This window comes from Salmo salar, chromosome 15 (assembly GCF_965601325.2).
Source record: "Salmo salar chromosome 15, fSalSal1, whole genome shotgun sequence".
In the NCBI taxonomy this organism is placed as follows: domain Eukaryota; kingdom Metazoa; phylum Chordata; class Actinopteri; order Salmoniformes; family Salmonidae; genus Salmo; species Salmo salar.
The window spans coordinates 41,516,524-41,540,354 of NC_138305.1; the positions used below are offsets into that span (position 1 = coordinate 41,516,524).

Genomic DNA, 23,831 nt, shown 5'->3' on the forward strand with positions numbered 1-23,831 from the left:
CTGGTATTTTGTATATATATATATATACATATATAAATGCTATTAGTTTAGTACACTTAAATATTATTGACATTGTTTCCAGTAGAGTGAAAGCGTGACTTTTATGTATCTATTAATTTAGGCTAGTTGGATACAATGTTTCATTACAGAATGGGAAGTCACCTGCTGATTCATAAATTGTGATTCTAGTCTTTGAGAATCTACCCTGATCAATGAACAGTACACCCTCATCTGTCAGAGTAGGGTAACTACATCTCTTGTAGTACATTTGTCACAAGATAAATTGAGTTACTGTAACTCCAGATGATTGGGTTAGAGTATAATAATAAATAATAATATATAGTTTGATTTAACAGATTCAATCAATCCCTTGCTCCATGATATACATTATTTGCTTACAATTATGGCCAGGTAAACAGATACATTTTATTTACTTTTGAAAATTATGCTAAATGTCTTCATTTTATAAGAAGCAAAACACTTGTTATTAGATAGTTAGACTCTCAAGACATCAGTCTTTCAGATGCAATGATTGGATGATAGCTGTGAGTGTTAATAAATCAATTCATGTTTAACCTGAACTCTTTCATCATTCATCCTTTTATTAAGCATCCAGCAACACTTCTTCTTCAATGCAGCAGTTGCTCTTTTGACCGATGATGTTTTGGAAAGACCTTGCAGTTTAAAAGAGAAGTTCACTATTTTACAACTTGATGTTAGATAGTTCCTCACCCTGAAAATAGTCTATTGGCCAGGAGAAACTAATCCATGGTTCAGTTTTCTTTAAATAGCCATTACAACATTAGCTAACTTTAGCCACTACTACCGGTAGCTAACAATCTAAGGAAGTGATGGGGACATGACGTGAGCATGTAAAAAATGTATGTCCAAATCACCTGAAATGTAATACATATTTGGTTTGATTTTAGTTAAAGGTGATTTGGCCATTACATTAAAAAAAACATGCTCACATGCTCATCAATTCCATCGATTTTTTTTTCTATCAGTGGCTAAAGTTAGCTGAAGTTAGAGTTTCTCCTGGCCCATAGACTATTTTCAGAACCATCTAACATCAAGTTGTAAAATAGTGAAATTCTCTTTTAAGATGTAATCTTTCCATGAATATAATTTCAAATGAATTTGAAAGATTACATCTTTTTTTTGTCTTATCAAGACACTATATGAAATACTGTAATTCACCGGGTGTTTTTCCATATCCCACGCTGGCATGCTATACCAGGGACCAGTGTGGTAGTACTGGTAGCTGAGTTCCTCAATCTGCAGCTCTGCCAAGCCGTATCCTGTCATTAGCAGCAGAGGAGCTCTGTCAACAGGATGTCTGTTTCAGCCGGTACAAAGAGAGAGGAGCACGGCCCCACACTAGGAGGAAACAGTCCCCCAGACAGACAGCAACTCCACTTCACAGAGTGAAACAGGAGGAGGCAGGATATTCAACTGATGGGTGGAATTTTCATTATGATGAACAATTATTCAGATCAGACTCAGAGCTACAATATGTCTGGTACAGATTGCTTTCTTATTGTGGTATGAGGCCCTTGCATTGGGCGGAACAGCAACAAGAGTCTATATTACTATGTAATATTGCTGATGAATAACCACTAACTACAGGCAATTCTCATTAATTATGTTGCATATTTCATAGCTTTGTCAGCTCTGCTGAGCCTCTTGATAAGGCCCTGTTAAAGCAAAACTCCACACAAAAACAATGTTTTGGTATTTGTTTCATTAGTCCATTGTTGATATACTACCAAAAATGTTTTGCATGTCAGCAAGCAAGTTTTCAACATAAATAACTTTTAAAATACAGAAATACAGCCAGTATAATACCTTTTGCATCATATGCTGTCTTGAATTTGTTTGATATGGAGCCTGTGTATTTACACAGCTGTTCGCAGCATTCTAAATCACACACAATAAATCAGATGATCCTGGTAGGAAGGAAGGAACCAGCTGGGAGCACACAGCATTCTGGTCAAACAAGCCTATCTGCGTTCAGGGGCTCGCTCCCGAAGCTGGCTCATAGGAGCGTATCTGAGTCCACAGTACTTGGTTGTTTGAAGGCCCTATTATAACTACTTTCCCATCCCTAGGAGGACTCTACTTGACCTGTGGGTCCATAACCAGCTGGACTCACTTTCTCAGTGGCCATCACAGCCGCAAGGTCAGAGCTGATCTCAGAGCTATGTACAGAGGAGTAAGCGCAGGCCCCAGTTAGATCACATGACGTTGGGAAGCAGTGAGCTGTGTTGACTTCCCAAATGCCCCCATATTCCCTATATAGTGCACTACTTTTGACCAGAGCACAATGAGCTCTGGTTAAAAGTTGTGCACTATAAAGGGAATAGAGTGCCATTTGGGACACATCCTGTGTTTGTCCACCCAGGGAGGATAGAGTGGATACTGGACAGGATAGATAACATAACAGCTTGGCCCTGCTGATGTGGTGTAGGCCACCCTCCTGGGCTATTCTCAGAGGGGGCAAGCACTAATGGAAATGAAGGTGATAACGTTTCCGTAAAAACAACTTCTGAACAGGACATCCTCGTGGTTGGAGGGAATGGGGTTCACGACAGGAAGGGGCAGTGTTCTTTGAAAAACTATACATCAAGGCAAGTGCAAGACAGTGTTTTTTGTTGAGCCATCAATTGGTTTTCCTTGGCTGAATAGTACAGGGAGAAGAGAGATGCTTTTGGCATTTCAACCATCACTGTTTAATAACTCCACAATTCCATCTGATAAAAACATACATTAGTTTTCTGCAAAACATGAATTACACGAACTGAGAAGATAGTGGTGCAGCAGCATCGAAGACCCACAAACAAAAGTAGAATACAAATCTGTGCATTTGATTTTCATCAACCAACCAATACATGAAAAACTACTATCTTTGTTGTTGTAGCTTTAGTTTAAACTCCTAGATCATTTATATCTAGATCAGGAGAAATTGACAATTTCAGTTGTGCAAGATACAGACCTTTTTGGAGCAGAGATGAGATTCTCTTTATAGTCAGGAGTAACACTTCTTGGAGATCAAGCATATATCAATAATCTTTGTAAAGGCACCAGGTAATCTTTATGGTAACAACACCTCAATGGCTTTAATAGGGACTTCAGCCAGCCGATAAGCCCCCGGGCAAGTTCAGACATCAGAGGTGAATCACCCACCTGCCCAGACGTCAATTCAATGTGTCAGGTTAAAAGGTAACATGTATACACTAAAAGTGTCATCAAACAATGGCATTTTAATATATTATATCCAGGTGATTACTTGGTGAGAACAATGGTGATATCATACCTGGTTTCTGGTAAGCTATATCTTTAAAATCATTAAAAAACAAAAACAAACCATTTGTGTCAGGCTTTGATCATGTAGCACAGTTGGAGCTAAAGGGGCATGCAGGGAAAGACAGCAGTGGAGAACGTGAACAGAATGCTCCCTGAGAACAATTACAAAAGCCTCACAGATTTCAAATTCTGTTCATGACCTTTTACATTGTGGTAACTGAAGTCCTCACAGTAACTAGAGTGAAGTAGTAACCAAGCTTTCATCCATCTCCATCATCATCCTCACCATATTATGTGTTATTAATAACACATGAATCAATGCAGTGTCCGAATGTCTGATAAATACAGTGGCCACAGTGAGAAGATTGGTTAGCTAGGGGGGAGGTGGACAGGCCCACAGTTGCCAAGTTACAACCTTTAAAGCTGCAGAGAATCCACTATTCACTGGCACAGATCCAGGTCCATTGTGTGCCTTTCAAAAGGGTACTTACATCAAAGGCCACTGGAAAAAAGTCTAAGAAACATTTGATTGTCAGCTGTGATACAAACAATTACAATTTTTTTATTTACTGATGTTGTGCCCAAATTGAATGAGCGACAGTTTAATTAAACATGCTCTATTGTAATCAGTGTTTCAAATTAAAATTGAGAATGGACTATGGTTTATTATTAATGATATCAAGACACCGGGCTTATACATTTGATGGGAACAGAAACCACTGACATGACTAATATGAACTTCATAGACACATTCATAAACATATAGCATGTACTGTATGACACTTCCAACTAGATTTAAATAATGGACGACTATGGGAAAGTGATTGTTTCATGCAATCTAGTTGAGCTTGAAAGTGAGTTCCTTAAATAGGCTCCTCAAAGTAAATAACAAAACCATGACTTCTCTATCATGGATCTTACTGTACGTCTCTCTGTCCGTCCTCCATAGATATCCATGTTTTAATTTAATGGGTTTTAGATATATTCTCACAGCAGACATTTGATATTGACCATTGAAGGAGGCAGAAAATGTGTCAAATGTACATTTTCAAAACAAACAAATATATTGCGCCATCATTACTGGGCATCAAACAGCAGTTATTTTAACAGTGCTGTCCCCATTGTTTTTTTATTCCAACATGGAAAAAACAAATGTATTCTGTTGACGATGCAAATACCAGTGTGTGTATGGGCACAGCACTCTGGGTTTGGCAGGGATGGAAGTGGCTGAACGTGTGTATGTGTATGGAATGGAACCTTGAATCTCACTAAAACACAAGCACCACTTACAGGGCAGTTAGGGATTGGTCATAAAAAATGTACAAATCAATTGCTTGTTGTGTGTAACTATCTACAGGTAACTGCCAAAATAAAGGAAACACCAACATATGGTCTGAATAGGGCGTTGGCCGACACCATTTTTCCACAATAAATTCCATAATTGGGTGGAAAACGCTGTCTCAGGCATCGCTTCAAAATGTCCCATAAGTGTTCAATAAGGTTGAGATCTGGTGACTGACTGACACACACACCCTTTAAGCCCCCTATGCTCCTTTGAGAGCCTCTTTCAAGGTCACAAAGATCTCTTCTTCTAGCCATGGTAGCCAAAATATTGTGCACTGGGCATTTTTTTTTACCCTAAGCATGAAGGGATGTTAATTGCTTAATTAACTCAGGAACCACACCTGTGTTAGTTCTGGGCGCTTAGCTGAAATTTCTGTTTATTTTCGTTTTTTTAGACAACTAATTGACCGAAAATCGATTCAATTATTTGAATTTCATTTTTTATTTTTTTTCTGCAAGCTCAATGCGCAAATCAAGCATGAACTGTGGGACGTTATAGACAGGTGTAGTTTTCCACAGGTCAAAATTCATCATATTTAAGTGCAGAAAACATGGTAATTAACTATAATGACCAGAATTTGTATACACAACAACTGAAATATTGTATTATAGTAATGTGAATAAAGGATGGTTGAATAAAGGTTGTGTTACTGCATTCAACCCACATACCGCACCCACACAAATCTGAATAGAAAACAGTGATTATTGTATAAAAACCGAACAGAACCCAACCAATTTCAAAAAGCTCTAATCGTTCAGAACTAACCTGTGTGGAAGCACCTCGTTTCTATATACAGTGCATTCGGAAGGTATTCAGGCCCCTGACTTTTTCCACATTTAGTTATGTTACGTTATAGATTAAATAGTATTTTCCACCTCATCAATCTACACACAATACCCCATAATGACAGCAAAATAAGGTCTTTAGAACATTTTTGCTATGAAATATCACATTTACATAAGTATTCAGACCCTTTACTCAGTACTTTGTTGAAGCATCTTTGGCAGCGATTGAGTGTTCTTGGGTATGACGCTACAAGCTTGGCACATCTGTATTTGGGGAGTTTCTCCCATTCTTCTCTGCAGATCCTCTCAAGCTCTGTCAGGTTGGATCGGGAGCATCGCTGCACAGCTATTTTCAGGCTGGGCCACTCAAGGACATTCAGAGACTTGTCCCGAAGCCACTCCTGCAATTGTCTTGGCTGTGTGCTTAGGGTTGTTGTCCTGTTGGAAGGTGAACCTTTGCCCCAGTCTGAGGTCCTGAGCGCTCTGGGGCAGGTTTTCATCAAGGATCTCTCTGTACTTTGCTCTGTTCATATTTCTCGCAATCTTGACTAGTCTCCCAGTCCCTGACTCTGAAACACATCCCCACAGCATGATGCTGTCACCATCATGCTTCATCGTAGGGATGGTGCAAGGTTTCCTCCAGACGTGACGCTGGGCATTCAGGCCAAATAGTTCCATCTTGGTTTTATCAGACCAGAGAATGTTATTTGTCATGGTCCGAAAGTCCTTTAGGTGCCTTTTGGCAAACTCCAAGCGGGCTGTCATGTGCCTTTTACTGAAGAGTGGCTTCCGTCTGGCCACTTTTCCATAAAGGCCTGATTGGTGGAGTGCTGCAGAGATGGTTGTCCTTCTAGAAGGTTCTCCCATCTCTACAGAGGAACTCTGGAGCTCTGTCAGATTGACCATCGGGTGATCAATGGAAACTGTCACGTCCTGACCATAGTAAGATGTTATTTTCTATGGCAGAGTAGGTCAGGGCGTGACAGGTTTTTTCCCCCCATGTTTTCTATGTTTAGGTTCTAGTTTTGTATTTCTATGTTGGGGTTTTGTTTGGGATGATCTCCAATTAGAGGCAGCTGGTCCTTGTTGTCTCTAATTGGAGATCATTCTTAAGTAGGGGTTTTTCCACCTGGGTTTTGTGGGTGATTAATTTTGAGTTGTGTATGTTTCACCTCTGCGTCACAGTTTGTTGTTTTTGTCTTTCAGTTTATTTATATATTGCATAGTTTCATAGTATAAATAAAATGTGGAACGACACACATGCTGCACTTTGGTCCTCTTCTCCTTTCGACAACCGTGACAGAAACAGGATGCTCTGAGTCTCAGAGCAAAGGGTCTGAATACTTAAGTAAATAACGTTGTTATTTAATATACATTTGCAAAAATGTTGCTTTGTCATTATGGGGTATTGTGTGTAGATTGATGGGGAAAAATACATGTAATCCATTTTAGAATAAGGCTGTAACGTAACAAAATGTGGGAAAAGGGAAGGCGTCTGGATACTTTCTGAATGCACTGTACTTTGTATCCCTCATTTACTCAAGTTTTTCCTTCATTTTGGTAGTTACCTGTATGTACACACCACAATAAAATCCCTGAAAATGTCATAAATATGCAGGTGCTCAGGGTCCGCAAAAGAACGGTGATAGACTCACCCACACATCTTCAGTAACTCTTTCTAATTCTATCCAATGTGTTTCTGTTTCACTAGCCATGCTATAGGAGCCCAGACACTGTGGAGGTAAGTGGGGCGGAACAGGAGTAGACTGCTCTGTGAGCCTTTAGATCCACAGGCTGGAGGGGGAGCCACAGACAGTGTTGTGGTAGACATGCAGTACAGAGAGAAGCCCACCCCCCAAATCCCTGTGTCCCCTCCCTGGGCTTCGTATCTGGAGCAGGGTCCTGACCACACTGCCATGGTCCTAAGCTCAGTGCCAATGGCCAGTACCCTGGGTGCGCTGCCGTCTCTTCTTACAGATGTAGAAGATAGGAAAGGCCACGAGTCCTGAGGAGAGAGCAGAGAACAGGCAGGTTAATATGGAATGGGAACTAAGCTCAGGGAAATGACTGAAGTGACACCTCTCGCAAGGAAGTGTTCACAGTATTGGTGGTCGATCAAGGAAATACTTGAATAATCTCAATACTGTTCTGTTGTTTGCACTAAGAACACATTACCTTTGAAATACGGACACACAACAGTAAGATCATTTGTGAGCGGGATTAACAAGTGTCTGTCAACAGCTTTATATCAGTGTGTCATCCTCCCATCGCCCAGTGTACCAGTGCTATCTGAAGTGGACAAGCAGACACTTAGCTGCTTCTATCAATTCACACCAAAACACAGGTGGCCCTCTCCAGCAGACCACAGCCACTGAACAAGCGGAGTCACACTACATACCTGAACCAAGGGAAAGTAACACATTTGTTACGCTCGTCGATGGAAGGATCGGACCAAGGTGCAGCGTGGTAGGCTTACATTATAAATGTATTAAATGAACACCGAAAACAAAACAAATACAAATGAAAACGTAACGTTCAGTAGGGCATACAGTACCAAAAACAAGATCCCACAAACTAAGGTGGGAAAAAAGGCTGCCTAAGTATGATCCCCAATCAGAGACAACGATAGACAGCTGCCTCTGATTGGGAACCATACCCGGCCAACAAAGAAATAGAAAAACTAGAATGCCCACCCAAATCACACCCTGACCTAACCAAATAGAGAAATGAAAAGGCTCTCTAAGGTCAGGACGTGACAATATTTCAGATTCTCTAAAGCACCAGCGGTTATGTAATGTTTCATGTTATCTCGGGATTAAAACAGCAGGATTAAAACAGTAGGTAATAGTAGTCGTTTCATGTTATAAAGGATGTAACAATGCTTACCTATGACCATGGATACTGCTCCGACAACCACCACCAGGACTATGACAACAGGGGCCACCACCACTTTACTCACTGGAATGGGAGGAAGACAGAAGAGACAACACAGATATGCATAAGGGGTCAGGACAAGTACATGCATGAAAATGCATGGGGAGGACAGGGCAGTTTGGAATAGCACCTTGGCACATTTAAATTTTTAATAACAGGTTATCAAAGAGGTCCTGCGCCATTACAGTACCCCCAACCTAAATCAAAACAGCCAGTAGCGAGTAATGGGACTACGGTTAAGATAATTCCCATGTTTGTTTTCATTGGCAAGGCTGTTAAAACATGAGAATGGGAGCAGGCAGGGGAGTGTTTTAATGGGAGGTAGAGGGGGTGTTGTAGACCATTTGAGGGATACATTATCCCACTGTCAGTGTATGTCAGATGTTTCCATTGGCACCATGCAGGTTTCTGACTAACTTTAGCTAACCCCACTCAGGGAGCAACAGCTGAGGCCCTGCATGTCACTACACAAGGCCCTGAGGGAACAACAGATACAGAGCTGCAGTCAGAGCACCTATCAGAGAACTACTGAATCTGTCAGGAGAGCTGTTCACTATTCACACACCGCGGGCAGGGTCACAAAGACATGCGTCATCTCAGATCAGGAAGTTCTGCTGATAAGGGGCATGCAAATCATCCACTGTGTTGGCAGCTACAGTTTACCGTTACTGTTCTGATTTCAGAGCTGTGAGAAATTACAATGCACAATATAATTTTTAGCATAGGCACTAGACGTATTGTGAAAATGGGTTGTGAAAGAGTCATGTCTGCAGCATCAAGCTAGTATATGCTGTTTTGATCATCTTCATTATTGTGTGAACTGATTAAGAAGACGAAAGACCACCCACGTGGTAATTTAAGTTTACTCGTCGCCCCTGCATATGTATCTCTCTGAGTCTGACCACAGAGACCAAGGAAGAAAGTCATGGGCAGTGTAACGACTGAATTAAAAGGGAGGCAGAAGGACTGTAAAACTACAGCTGCTAATCAGAGCATCTTTTTAAATCAGGCCTTAAGGGCCCTAGTCTAAATATAGTTGTCATATTGTCAGAGGGTACTGATTGCTTGCTTGTCTAATAATATTAACCATGAAATGTAATGGGAATCCCAAAATGTCCCCTCTATAAAGGGTTTAAGGGCCTCTGGGTCACGGGCTGAGGCTGGGCAGACTCACCACACACGGACCCCCGGACCAGCCGGCGGAGGTGGGGCTTCTCAGGAAGGTAGCGGTACTTGCAGCCGAACACGCTGAGGTTGGATGTGTGATCCCCGAAGAATCGCAAGTGGCGGTACTTCTCCCCACAGCGGTAGCAGAAGTTGGTGCTGCACTGGGTGCAGTTCATGTGATCGCAGCCCTCCGTCCTCTGAATGTGGATCTGGAGAGAGCGACATGACCTCATGGATGCTCTATAAAGCTTTTCTAAGTCGTTGTTCGTTTAAAGTGGGACCCTAATTTCTGAACAAATTAATAACTTTATGTATCAATTACTAGATTATCAGTCAGCTCAGCGCAGGTATTTCCAGAATAGAAAGTATTTTGGTTTGGTTCCAAATCGAGGGAAAAGAATGGAACATTTTGTCCTGATATCTGAGCATCACTCAACCCCTCTCCCTGACTCATGCTGACTGACATTACATTGACAGGAGAGTGCTGCCATGGACAGACTGCCAGCTAGCCGCCAACACCTCAGTGAATGTTCCTTCCAATACCAAAATGAATTAGCAGTACTGTGCTTGTTGCTGTTGCTTTCTAAAAGGCCTCTCACTGTGTATGAAACAAAGAGCTGACGTGGCATACTAAATCTAATTTGGTATTGACTTTCTGCCCAGGACTCAGTCTTATGACTTCATGGAATGCTTCATTTCCAGCCATTGTTACAAGTGGACAAGGGGGGAAAAAGACCTCTGTCACTCTCTTTCTCTCTCTCTCCTCTTGGTGAAAAAACACACAGAGGACACGGTCATGGCTGTAGAACTACTGAAAAACACATCTTTAATCATCTTATGTTGTTGACATACAACGCTGGAGAAAACAGACGGGCCTGTCTCCACCGACCTAGTCAAGAGAACACCCTTTAGGACCATGTGAGAAGGCCTCCTATATCATCGTTTGGCTGCAGAACTGTCAACCACAATCTTCTTCCAGTAGCTATGTTAACTAGCAAGGTTTGCTATTTTTCTCCACTCTCCTGGCTCTGTCACCCACCTTGCAGTGGGGGCACTTCTGGGCATTCCTCTGGCCGTGCTCGATGATGCTGGCCCAGTGATGCAGCAGCTTGTCCCCTTTCCTGTAGTCCCGACACTTCAGGCCCTCGTGCCAGGGGGCGTGGCATTTGAAGCACCACACAAACTGGCACTTTGTGCACTGGATCTGCAGAGGCATAGACATGTGATGGGCTAGATAGATGCATGGCGTGTAAGAGGCATAGACATGTGATTGGCTAGATAGATGCATGGCGTGTAAGAGGCATAGACATGTGATTGGCTAGATAGATGCATGGCGTATAAGAGGCATAGACATGTGATTGGCTAGATAGAGGCATGGCATATAAGAGGCATAGACATGTGGCATATAAGAGGCATAGACATGTGATTGGCTAGATAGAGGCATGGCGTATAAAAGGCATAGACATGTGATTGGCTAGATAGAGGCATGGCGTATAAGAGGCATAGATTTGGTGAGAAGAACTGAAGTGCCTGCATGGACTAAAACCTCCCTCATTAATGATACATGAAAAAGCACTTTGTCCATGATTCAAGAAACCTAAATATTTTCCCAAGAATTACAAACAGCAGAGGCCCTGTACTCACCTTGTACTTGTGCTCAGTCATGCTGTATAATATCTGATCTCAGAACAGTACAGGCCCTCTCTCTCACCTTGTATTTGTGCTCTGCCCTGCTGGGGGTGTGTCCTTTCAGCGAGGTGAACTGGCTGCACTGGGGACAGGGTTTGGTGCTAGAGTCAATCTGGCTCAGCTCCAGGAAGTATTTGTATTTGGCCACTTCCTCACTGCCCAGGTGGGACACCACCAGGCTCTCCTCCAGGTAACCACTGCACTCCGTGATGGGGCACACTATGTCTGCTCTGCCCACCCTGACCTGGGGGACACATAGACATAACACAGGGATCAATTGAGAGATGTGAATGCTTTATGACAAATTAGGATAAACAAATAATAAGACAGTGGTCGTAAGTTGCATACAAACACAATGCCATTGGCCCTAGATCCGGTAATAAAATATTGTCGATACATTTAGCTACTGGATTGCATGTGTGTTATGTAGGTGAAGGGTAATCAGAATACACAAGCAAATACTACAGTGTACAGTACATACAGTACGGAACATACATTTCCTGGGTGGTACTGTACAAGGAAGAGTTATTTACCAGAAGGTGAGCGGTACGATCTGTTGTTACCCTAATCCCCCTATAAGAGATACTGTGGTGTGTGAGAGAATGTGCCTTGGAAGGCTTCCATGAACCACTAGTGACTTTGCTAGTCATTTTAGTCATTTTGCAGACGCCCTTATCTAGAGCAATTTACAGGAGCTATTGGGGTTAAGTGCCTTGCTCAAGGGCACATCAACAGATTTTTCACCTAGCCAGCTCGGGGATTCAAACCTGCGACACTTCAGTTCCTGGCCCAACACTGTTAACCGCTAAGCTACCTGCCACCCCATAGTCATAACACTACTACAACAGTGGAAAACTACAGAGGAAAAAGGGCCCAGTAGGCCTCAGTGGGAGTCTTAGCATTAGCCTCATGAGTACACCCCACCACCACTTCTCCCCCTCCCATGTAGAGCTCCAGGAGACCCTTGCTCCAGGCACAGTGGGTCCCCTCCAGGGTGCTCCTCCCAGGGCATGGTGCAGACAGACGGGTAGGCCCCGGATTAGCACAGTGCTGCTGATCTGAGCTGAGTAATCCCCTCCTGGCGGGGTCTGTAGTACATGTCCATACAGTAGACTAGAGAGTGATGCAGCACAGCTCTGGGGTAATGCCCAGCAGACTCTTTTCACTATGACAGCCTGGCCTCTGGCCCTATGGACCCTGTTCCTGCACTGTAAAACATTATAGTTGTTTTGACAGTATTATATAATAAAACTAACAGTAAAGTACCATATTATATTATTTACAGAAAATTGATGTAAATGACAATGCAGTCTGAATGATTTTAGGCATAAATGTTAAATCATACCGTAAATGGTTGCATGGTACTGTTGTTTCTGGCTCATTAACATATTTTGAGGTGTGCTGTGTTAAGAGGCTACATTTGTGCCACCCTTTAGATAGAACTCTGCACTAATTTAACTGATATGTGGTAGTTGTGCCCTAACAATTAAATGTGTATAGGGAACAGACTGGAGAAGCAGCAAGTCTCAAATCTTTAATGGTTGAGTATTTGCCATGTCCTTTGGTATGTTTTGCACTTTACTCACTTCCAGTTTGGACACCTTTGTTAAAGGCCTCTAGAAGTGCAAGTGATAGTAAATACAACTTTAGGTATTTTAAATCACTTTCACTTCTAGAGGACTTAACAAAGGCTCCCAAAGTGGTATTCATATGTAAACACAATAACTAGCAGCCAACCTGATTGCTCCACTGCCACGCAATTACGGTAAAATACTGTGCAATACAAACCCCATCGCTCTTCAATTAATTTTTATTAATTTATCCTTTAATTAATTAATTTGTTACAATTGCAATAATAAGATTACAGTAATGCAGTGTAATGTTGTTTTACAGTAACTTATGGGAAGCAAAAAAGATTACAATAACACTATTGGATATCATACAATACGGTAACATAATGTACCTTTTTTACAGTAACTTACAGGCAACTAGCTGCCTGTAAGTCACAGTAAAAACAACACAAAATGGCTTACATTGTGGCCCTGTACTGTGAGTGCATACATTCTTGTACTGGTCCCCGTGGGAATCGAACCCACAACCCTGGCGTGGCAAGCGCCATGCCCTACCAACTGAGCCACACAAGACCAATTCACTAGACAAAAGAACCCATATTAACTAAACATGGGATAAGACATGTTCTTCTAATAATATGTCTAGTCCATTGTACTGAAACTAACTGTGTGTGGGCACCAGCATGATATATCTACTGTGTGTGTGTAAATAAAAGGAAGTGAATGTGTGGACAGTTTATGCTGTGACTTGCACTGGGAAGTCTATCTTCTAAGGTCACAAGCTTAGGACTAGCTAGGCTGTTACACTGATGAGACGGTCAGTAAGAGAATTGCCACCTGTGAACATAGTGCCCAGTGATGAGGGTGTGAAGGAGTCCCATAGGGCAACCCTGAGCCCACCTCTACACCCATCAACCAGGCCACAGGACAGTGGCCCTGACAGCCAACACAGCAGGGACACTGGAGCTGTGGCAAGATGTGAAAAATATATACACTAACATCTCCCTTCCCTTCTGCCCTCCAAGAGCAGTGCCCCTGGATTACACCAGGGCACACGATCTGTGGTCAAGTGGTGTGTGTATGTGTACACCTAGTATAACTGTCCTGCTGCTTCAGAGCCAGAACTAAACAGGAGAAACTGGCAGAACGCTTCTGTCCTCAGACTACAACGTGGTCCTGAGGCAGAGCTCTCTACCATGCGCGGGCACACAAATGCACACACACGTTACGTTATATTATCCCATTTCCCCTAACTCTAACCCAAACCCATACCATAACCCAAACCCCTAAGCTTAAAATAACCTTTAAGGACATTTGGGGCTTTTAGGTCCCCACAAGGATTTGTAAGTCGCTCTGGATAAGAGCGTCTGCTAAATGACGTAAATGTAAAAAATGTAAATGATAGAACCAACACACACACACACACACACACACACACACACACACACACACACACACACACACACACACACACACACACACACACACACACACACACACACACGTTGTTATTCTATCCTCATGGGGATCTAAACTGTATTTATATTTAAAATCATATTTTCCCTAACCCGTAACCCCTTAACAAAATTCTAATCCTAACCCCTAAACTTAAAATAACCTTTGGCCTCATGGGGACGTGGGAAATCTCCCCACACCGGAAAATTTGCCTTGTTCTACTATCCTTATGGGGACATTTGGGGGTTTTAGGTGCCCACACGGTTAGAAGAACCAACACACACACACACACACACACACACACACACACACACACATACACACCTGCCCATAGCGTTCAGCCTGAGCTGGTGGAACCAACTTTAGTAGAGGAGCTACACATGATAAGGCTGTTAACACCACGATGGGCAGCAAGAAGCAACACAATGGGGTGGGTGGCAGCGTAGCCTAGTGGTTAGAGTGTTGGATTAGTAACCGAAAGGTTGAAAGATCTAATCCCTGAGCTAACAAGGTACAAAATCTGTCTTTCTGCCATTTGAACAAAGCAGTTAACCTGTTTGGAATAGGGGGCAGTATTTTCACGGCCGGATAAAAAAAACGTACCCGATTTAATCTGGTTACTACTCCTGCCCAGAAACTAGAATATGCATATAATTAGTAGACTTGGATAGTAAACACTCTAAAGTTTCTAAAACTGTTTGAATGGTGACTGTGAGTATAACAGAACTCATATGGCAGGCCAAAACCTGAGAAGATTCTATACAGGAAGTGCCCTGTCTGACAATTTGTTCTACTTCTAGGGCATCTCTATTAAAAATACAGCATCTCTGCTGTAACGTGACATTTTCTAAGGCTTTCATTGGCTCTCAGAAGGCGTAAGAAAGTGGAATGACTTCTCTGCAGTCTCTGGGCGAAAAACAGCAGGGGTTTTGGTGAGTGGTCCTTCTGGGAACAATGACACTGGTGCGTGCGTGCACGAGACGACTCCATTTTTTTCTTTCACTGTTTGAACGAACACAACGTCGCGCGGTTGGAATATTATTGGTATTTTACGAGAAAAATCGCATAAAAATGTATTTTAAACAGCGTTTGACATGCTTCGAAGTACAGTAATGGAATATTTTGAATTTTTTTGTCACGAAACGCACCGGCGCGTCACCCTTCGGATAGTGACTTGAACGCACGAACAAAACGGAGCTATTTGGATATAACTATGGATTATTTCGAACCAAAACAACATTTGTTGTTGAAGTAGAAGTCCTGGGAGTGCATTCTGATGAAGAACAGCAAAGGTAATCCAATTTTTCTAATAGTAAATCTGAGTTTGGTGAGGGCCAAACAATGTGGTTAGATAAAGGAGAGTCTTATCTTTCAAATGGTGTAAAATAGTCATATGTTTGAGAAATTGAAATTATAGCATTTTTAAGGTTTTTCAAATTTCGCGCCAGGCGCTACCATTGGATTTGGTGAGGCGTTCCGCTAGCGGAACGTCTGTCCATAAGAGGTTTTTAAGTGATCTGCCTAGTTAAATAAAGGTACCAAAAAAAATGGATACATGTGGTGGTGCCTTCAACAACTCCTTATGTTATGTCGCACTTGATCTATGCTCATGAAATGTTATGTAATAGTAATCCCTTAGTCATATCATCCTACTATGACGAACACAGACTATCACACTGACTAACACTGGTAGGACAGGTGCCTGATTTACCCCCCAAAAATGTATCAACCCAACACTGATATTCTGTTGTATCTGGGGCTTCCAGACCACTTATTATTATTTGACCCTGCTGGTCATCTATGAACATTTGAACATCTTGACCATGTTTTGTTATAATCCTCACCTGGCACAACCGGAAGAGGACTGGCCACCTTAATAGCCTGGTTCCTCTCTAAGTTTCTTCCTAGGTTCTGGCCTTTCTGGGGAGTTTTTTTCTAGCCACTGTGCTTCTACACATGCATTGCTTACTGTTTGGGGTTTTAGGCTGGGTTTCTGTACAGCATTTTGTGACATCAGCTGATGTAAGAAGGGCTTTATAAATAAATGAGATTTTGATTGAAGTAGACAATACATGGCTCAACTGTGATAGTGCTCATCAGTCTAGTTAGGGACCACACATGTTGTGTTAAATGTGCCAACACAGTGATTGTGTTAAAAGTAAAACAACGTGTCATTCCTAACTAGACACATGGATGTGTAAAAAAAAATGACAACACACAAACATTCAGAAAGCAATGACAAGGACTGCCATGTAGCTATATTATATGAATAGTTAGCCATTTAAATTAGGATTTTTAAAATACAGTGTATTTTTTGCACTCAAGACATGGTGAGGGGATTGAACTGGAGTGATAGTCATATTTCCACCCCTCTGATCTGGCAGCATCACATCAATTAAGACAAGACCACACAGCCTATTCATGAGACTATGATTACAAAAGCCTGCATGTCTTCCAATGACATTAAGACTTTAAAAACAATAAGTTTGAATCATAACAGGCAAACAAGCTATCAGAAGTCCTCAACAACAAAAAAAGAGGGAAAAGAATAGATACTGTAGGACAGGACTGAAGAGCTAGAAGGTATACTTCAAACCCACATCAGTTGAGAGAACACTTACACCAGGGGTATTCAACCAGGGGTCCCTGGCACCTTAGGGGTCCGCTGAAGTACTGCAGGGAAGGGGAGAATGGATTTATGTTTTATTATTTCAATGTTTTATGACTATGACTAAAAACAACCAAATAAATAAATGTTGAATGATATACGTACCTACAGTAAGAGTAGAATATCTTCTTTCTAATGATGTCAACATTATTTTTCAACTCCCAATATTGAGCCAATTACACACACTGTAGCCAGTTACAGTCACTAGAGTATCTGACATAGTCTTTGATTAAGCACCGGCGAATAGGCTACCAGCGAGGCAAGTGCCGCGGGCAGCAGGTAAGCTTTTTTGACTTGGACATACATTTTTGCTAACTAACCTTTGTTTAACCAGCTAAACAGCTGTTCTTAGTGAAAATATGTTTGGAGTTACCTTTCTAGCTATCATTCACCTGGTGATAAGACAGGAAATGTTTTGCTAACATATGTGGGTCCATTGGTTGCCAGTTTGCTTGGGAGGGGGCCCCTGGGCAAGAAAAGGTTGAAGACCCCTGACATAGATCAATAACTGGACAAGTTTTGGTGAGTAACTAGGCCTATTTTCCCACTGTGTTTCAGTGTTCATAAGATCCTTAGAACATAAAGCATGGAAGGCCTGCAACTCTGAGTTGTATAATGTATACAGATCACTGGAAAAGCTTAGAAACCAGAACACCAGAAGTGTTAGAGCATTTGAGCCCAAAAGAGCCAACAGCAAATCCTTCAAAATGGGTTTAATACCTGAAATGCATTAAGCATGACAGACACGTGAACATGGAGGAAACTGGAGCTGTAACAGTCCCTATCCTGACCCCGAGACAGATGAGTCAGCGACTCAATTGGATTTGAAAGCCAAGGAACAGTCTGCAATCTGATGCTACCTGATGACAATAACAAGATCCCTCTAGGTCAGGGGTCTTAAACAGGTCGATCTCGAGCTACCAGTATCTCGCAACTACATACACTACATGACCAACAGTATGTGGACACCTGCTCGTCGAACATCTCATTCCAAAATCATGGGCATTAATATGGAGTTGGTCCCCCTTTGTTGCTATAACAGTCTCCACTCTTCTAGGAAAGCTTTCCACTAGATGTTGGAACATTGCTCCATTCAGCCACAAGAGCATTAGTGAGGTAGGGCACTGATGTTGGGTGATTAGGCTGCCTCGTAGTCTGCGTTACAATTCATCCCAGAGGTGGTTAAGGTCAGGGCTCTGTGCAGGCCAGTCAAGTTCTTCCACACTGATCTCAACAAACCATTTCTGTATTTGTCCATTGGACTGCCAGATTGTGAAGCGTGATTCATCACTCCAGAGAGCGTGTTTCCACTGCTCCAGACTCCAATGGCAGCAAGTTTTACACCACTTCTGCCGACGCTTGGCATTGCGCATGGTGATCTTAGGCTTGTGTGCTGCTGCTCGGCCATGGAAACCCATTTCACGAAGCTCCCGATGAACAGTTATTGTGCTGACGTTGCTTCCAGAGGCAGTTTGGAACTCGGTAGTGAGTGTTGCAACCAAGAACAGACGATTTTTATGCGCTACTCGCTTCAGCAGTCCAGTTCTGTGAGCTTGTGTGGCCTACCACTTCACGGCTGAGCTGTTGTTGCTCCTAGACGTTTCCACTTCACAATAAGAGCACTTACAGTTGACCGGGGCAGCTCTAGCAGGGCAGAAATTTGATGAACTGTCTCGTTGGAAAGGTGGCATCCTATGACAGTGCCACATTGAAAGTCACTGAGCTCTTCAGTAAGGCCATTCTACTGCAAATGTTTGTGTATGGAGATTGTATGGTTGTATGCTCAATTTTATACACCTGTCAGCAACGGGTGTGGCTTAAATAGCCAAATCCACTCATTTGAAGTTGTGTCCACTTACTTTTGAATATATAATGTATGAGTAGCTCACCAAATAATTCCGAAAGTACATAACATTTTTTATGTTTTCCACCGCAAACTGTCAAACAAATCTCACAAGTATCAGACACCACAATCTCCCAACTACTGCCACTATTGGCTTAAAAAGCCAAACCTAACACAATTAATTTCCAGCAATATTGCCCCGGTTTGTATATCAGTCCGTGCGTAGGCAGTAGATGTGATAACCATCTTGTGGGTCGACAGAAATAGATTTCACAAAACCATTCCTCACTCGCTAGATGCACAATTAAAGGGTTAGATGCGCATTTATGTCCAAATTACAGTCCAAAAATCTTGCAGATCTAAAAAACATTTTCTTCTGAAGTGATTTAAGCAGACATGGACTCAGAACATCCAATTTCGTTTTTTCTCTATGAACAATTGTAATTTTGAGAGTATTTAAAAATAATAATAAAACCAGGAAAATAAAAAGAGAAAACATAATTTGGGAAAATACAAAAAAGATTTTATAGAGCTACCCCTTAGAGTTGTTTATTACCATTATTTGACCAGGTATATTGACAGAAAACCTTGTGTACAAGAGAAAGTAGTGCACTAAGGATCCCGGGAAGAGTTGCAGGAGAGTGGAGAAGAAAAGAATGGGCCTATTTGAAAGCTAAAAATAAAATGCTTGCGACATGTTACATTTTTTAAAAGTAGCTCTCATGCTAGAAAAGGTTGGAGACCTCTGGTCTAGGTGGACAACTGAAGTTGTCTTCAGAGATAACACACCACAGCACGCAGCCACAGCACGCAGTCTCCAGAGGAAGAGAAGCGTGATTTCACTAGGTTCTACAGAGACAGAGCTCTGTGATTAAGCTATCAATTAAAGCCACACAAACCTGTCCCCACCCCTCCCTCCGCTGCATCCATCAGCCGCAAGGAAAGACAGCGCTCAACACACCCACCACACTCAGCCAACAAATTCATTCTGCAGGCAGTCAGTGCTTTCCCTGATGTCGCAATTTCTTTTGTGACCCTACATTTGTTTTTATAATTTACAGACTCCCTATCTGTGCAAACCAACCACAGACACCACACACTGGTTATCTGCGTTAGACATCCATAGAAACTGTATTAAGTCATTCCACACCTAATTAAAGGATAGACAGAGACACTGTCTGATACATTCTCTGGGAAAAGCCTTGCATATCCTTTCACTTAACACTCAGTTGCACAGAGTTAGGCCTAGTCATCCTGTTGAATTCCACAGCACAGCACAGTTGCAGATTGTTCCTTGTGAGATGAGTCAGTTGGCTCAGAAAGCAGGAAGCACATGACTTCCCTAAACAAGGATAACAATGGCCGAGGCAGTACTGTTACAACACAATGGGCTATCCCTTCCATCCCTTCTCTCCAAGCAGCCCAGCAAAAATACTGACATTTAGGCCTAACACTAAGATGGGAAAGTGTTCAACCTGTTTTTTTCATCACTATACTAGCCTACATCCCAATTACTTGGCTCTCTTCCAGGCTGCAGCAGGAGACAGACCACCTGACTGGGTGTTCCTCAGGTAGTTGAGCACATGGTGCACAGTGTAATACTAGATCCCAGTGCTCTCCCTGCAGGTGTTCCTCTTAGTGGTAACTGAGCACATGGACCAGGGCTCCCATTGGGTTCATTCAGAAGGACACAGCAAGCCAGCTGTCGACAGACCACAACATCTGCACCCAGATACACTATTAACATGCCACATGAGCTGGAGAGGATCTTAAATTAACACAAAGCAATCCAATGGGTGTAAATGTACATTTGTCTTGTGAAAACCAAAATGTATCAAAACAGGTGGGCCTACAAGTGCCATATATATATATAGGCCCCATCCTGTTTTGTGTCAACGTGTCTATTGAGCACACACACACACCCACCCAGAAGGCTTGATAACATAGACAATTGGGATACCAGGCCTTTACCTGTGAAATGATGTATATTTTCAGGCATTCCTCACAGACTGCCTTCTTGCAACAAAGTAACGGCTTTATGTGCGTGTCGTCCAGACAGATGCTACATGCCAAAACAACTGATTCATTGTAATCCCCATTGTAAAAGTTGCTCAGAGTTCTAGGATCAATCAGGTTCGGTAGAGTATATGGATCGGAAACGGTGTGGTGGCCCATTTCCAAATTGCTCTGCTGCCGCAAATCTGTGGATGGCTTTGTAAGGACGTTTGATGTTGACTGAGTTATCGCCCCATTATATTGGTGTTCTCCGGTATTGTCAGCTGGTTTCCTGTAGTTATCGTTTGCAATACAGTATACTGAACAGTAAACATGTTCCTTTAACTGTACGACATCGTCGTCAGCCCTGCTACTTTCACAAATATCGTATGAATCTGTTACATCAACTTCATTCAAATCGGATGACGTTAATCCCTCTGTGTGATCTGCGATTTGCTCTTTTACATTTGTTTCACTGCCACTTGACTTTTCAAGGTCCACACAATCAATTCGTTCATTTAAAACTATTTCTACCATGGCATCCTCTGGGTCTTTTTGGTCATCTGCTGAATTGTTTTTGAAATTCGTAGGGGATCTCGTCGTCGCGAAATTCCTCCTCAAAATATCCACTGCCGTCGGTTTTCTGAAACTGTATCCTTCAACATTTTCTTTACTACCCGTCCTCTCAACCCTGTGTGTGTGCGTCTCCAATATCCCGTCACCGTCTGGTGTTTGGATCTTTGTTTCCCTGACATCTTGAATAAAATCTGTGCCTGATGTCTCAACTTTATCAAGCATTTCTGATGGATTGCAGACTGTCTCTTCGTCATATCTGCTGACAAAACTCGGCATTTTGCACGTATACACATTCAGAGAAATGTGTTCATCTTCCATTCCCAAGGTACAACTCCCCATGCACGCTCTACCTCTTCTCCAACTCCAGATACGAACAAACAAAACAAAACCCAAGTAGGGTGTATTTCTGCTTCCGGGGCTGCGTGTGGGAGAAAATAAATCCGTAACGTTGTAGCTGTTTGACTTCATGCAACCTGTACGCGCACCAGCTCTTTGGCTGTGAAATAACAGCGCATTTGTCGATCAAAAAAAGCAAGGTAAGAGTCAGATGCATATCCATCTATTACTGTTAAGCAACGTTAATAGTGTGGTCTCTGGGGATCCATAGACGCTTGCCTGCCCAGCAACAGGCTACCACCAACCAAGGTAGAATCAATCTAGCACTGTATGACCTGTACTTTACGTCCATTGCCCACAAAGGGCGCATCAAATCTATGGACGCAACTCATACAAATCATGAGGGCAATCTTTTTATTCTACAAAGTGAGAAACACCTTACGTCAAGCATTTTGGAAAAAATACTCTATACCAATTATAATATCTATATTTGGTGAGATTATAATAAATTCTACTATTACAGTTTCCAATGTAAATATTCTGGCTGCTAGACATGATCAATAAAACAATGAAAATTCAAATCAGAAAGTTATGGCATTTAATTTCACAACTGACTATATTTTTTTCAATGTATTTATTTGCCATGGGGGTTTAACCTTCAGCTAATAATTGTTTAGATATGAATCTACAGTACTCTCAGCAAAACACTGAAATATCATCATAAATGTTGTTGGGGTCCAGTGCAACAACAACAGTCAACAGTAGAGGGTAGTAGAGTCTAACACAACAACACAACATGGGAATTTGCATTTCGGATTTGTGACTGCAAAAGAAGAAACGTAAAAAAGTAAGACAAGCATATGCGCTGACTGTGCAGTTTTCTTCTGAAGGGTTTCAGGCTAAACTACCTTAATAATAGGCCACCAAGGGCTAATGGGCACGTGCTGAATCAACACTGTGCTCGAATTAGTTGATTTTTCCCAAGCTAAGTGGACCCTTGGGGTTCTGTTGATATATGCATGCTTTACCATTCAGAGAGGGAGGAATTCAGCAAAGACAAGCAACTTTCACACACTTTGTGATGAAGCTAATATTGTATTTAAGAAGCCAACTGCATGTGGGTATGTTTGGCTGGTGAGAAAATGACTAATACCATAATGATATTCAAACAGGGTTCATAAAGATAACCTCTTGATATGTAGTATCATGAATATGTACCATTTAAATGGTGATGTGTGTATTAAACTGTTTATAAGCATCTTTTATTTTACTTTCAAAATACAGCAGAGATGCTGACTTAGACGCTGAAAAAATACCAAAAGATAGTTTTTGAGTGGATTTTCCTTTAAACTGTCATTGAGAGTGGCAGCTGATATAGTACAGTGATATGACTGTTGGAAAAGCATTCCAGGTGAAGCTGGTTGAGAGATTGCCAAGAGTATGCAAAGCTGTCATCAAGGTAAAGGGTGGCTACTTTGAAGAATCTCAAATATAAGATATATTTTGATTTGTTTAACACTTTTTTGGTCACTACATGATTCGATATGTGTTATTTCATAGTGTTGATGTCTTCACTATTATTCTACAAGGTAGAAAATTGTAAAAAATAAAGGAAAACCCTAGAATTAGTAGGTGTGTCCAAATTTTTGACTGGTACTGTATACCTCAACTACATATGGTTCCTGTGTCAGGAGGCCCAGACAGAATGTTTGATGGAGGTAAAGAGGAGACAGACACTAATGGCTAGGAATGCCGAAAGATCGCGCTGGTTTGAATCCCGCCAACTATGTGAAAAATCTGTCAATGTGCCCTTGAGCAAGACACTTCATCATAATTGCTCCCATAAATCGTTCTGATAAGAGTGTCTGCTAAATGACTAAAATGTAAATGTCATCAGATACGGAGCTCTAAGATGTCCCTGATGTTCTCAGCACTATTTAGCAAAGGAGCCTATATGCTTTTATTCCTGTTCATCATTGTCTAACACCGACGGGTCTCCCAGGACTCTCTTACAATGATCTGTCACATGATGGCACCTCTTTGGTCAGCTTGGAGCCAGGCTGCAGTTTTACTCTGCTGGAGCTTTTAAAACAGAATACTCTGCATATTCTCTTGAACAGATGGCTGTGAATATTGGTGAGTCCTTGACATTTAATTTCGA

General features: G+C 41.9%; 1 protein-coding gene across 2 annotated transcripts; it reads right to left on the minus strand.

Moving 5' to 3' along the window:
- Positions 1-2,703: 2,703 nt before the first annotated feature.
- On the minus strand, positions 2,704-22,038 carry LOC106571519 (E3 ubiquitin-protein ligase RNF217). Of its 2 annotated transcripts, XM_045695683.2 has the most exons (6): positions 20,735-22,037; positions 11,249-11,470; positions 10,577-10,741; positions 9,545-9,746; positions 8,323-8,394; positions 2,704-7,441 (listed from the first exon to the last, which is right to left on the minus strand). In XM_045695683.2, exons 1-6 carry the CDS (start codon positions 21,800-21,802, stop codon positions 7,365-7,367), a joined length of 1,806 nt encoding a protein of 601 aa, XP_045551639.2. In that variant the 5' UTR covers positions 21,803-22,037; the 3' UTR covers positions 2,704-7,364. The 2 variants fall into 2 exon arrangements, 1 of the variants encoding a protein (XP_045551639.2); XR_014380618.1 differs by lacking the exon at positions 9,545-9,746 and having other exon boundaries at positions 20,735-22,038.
- Between the last annotated feature and the right edge of the window lie 1,793 nt (positions 22,039-23,831).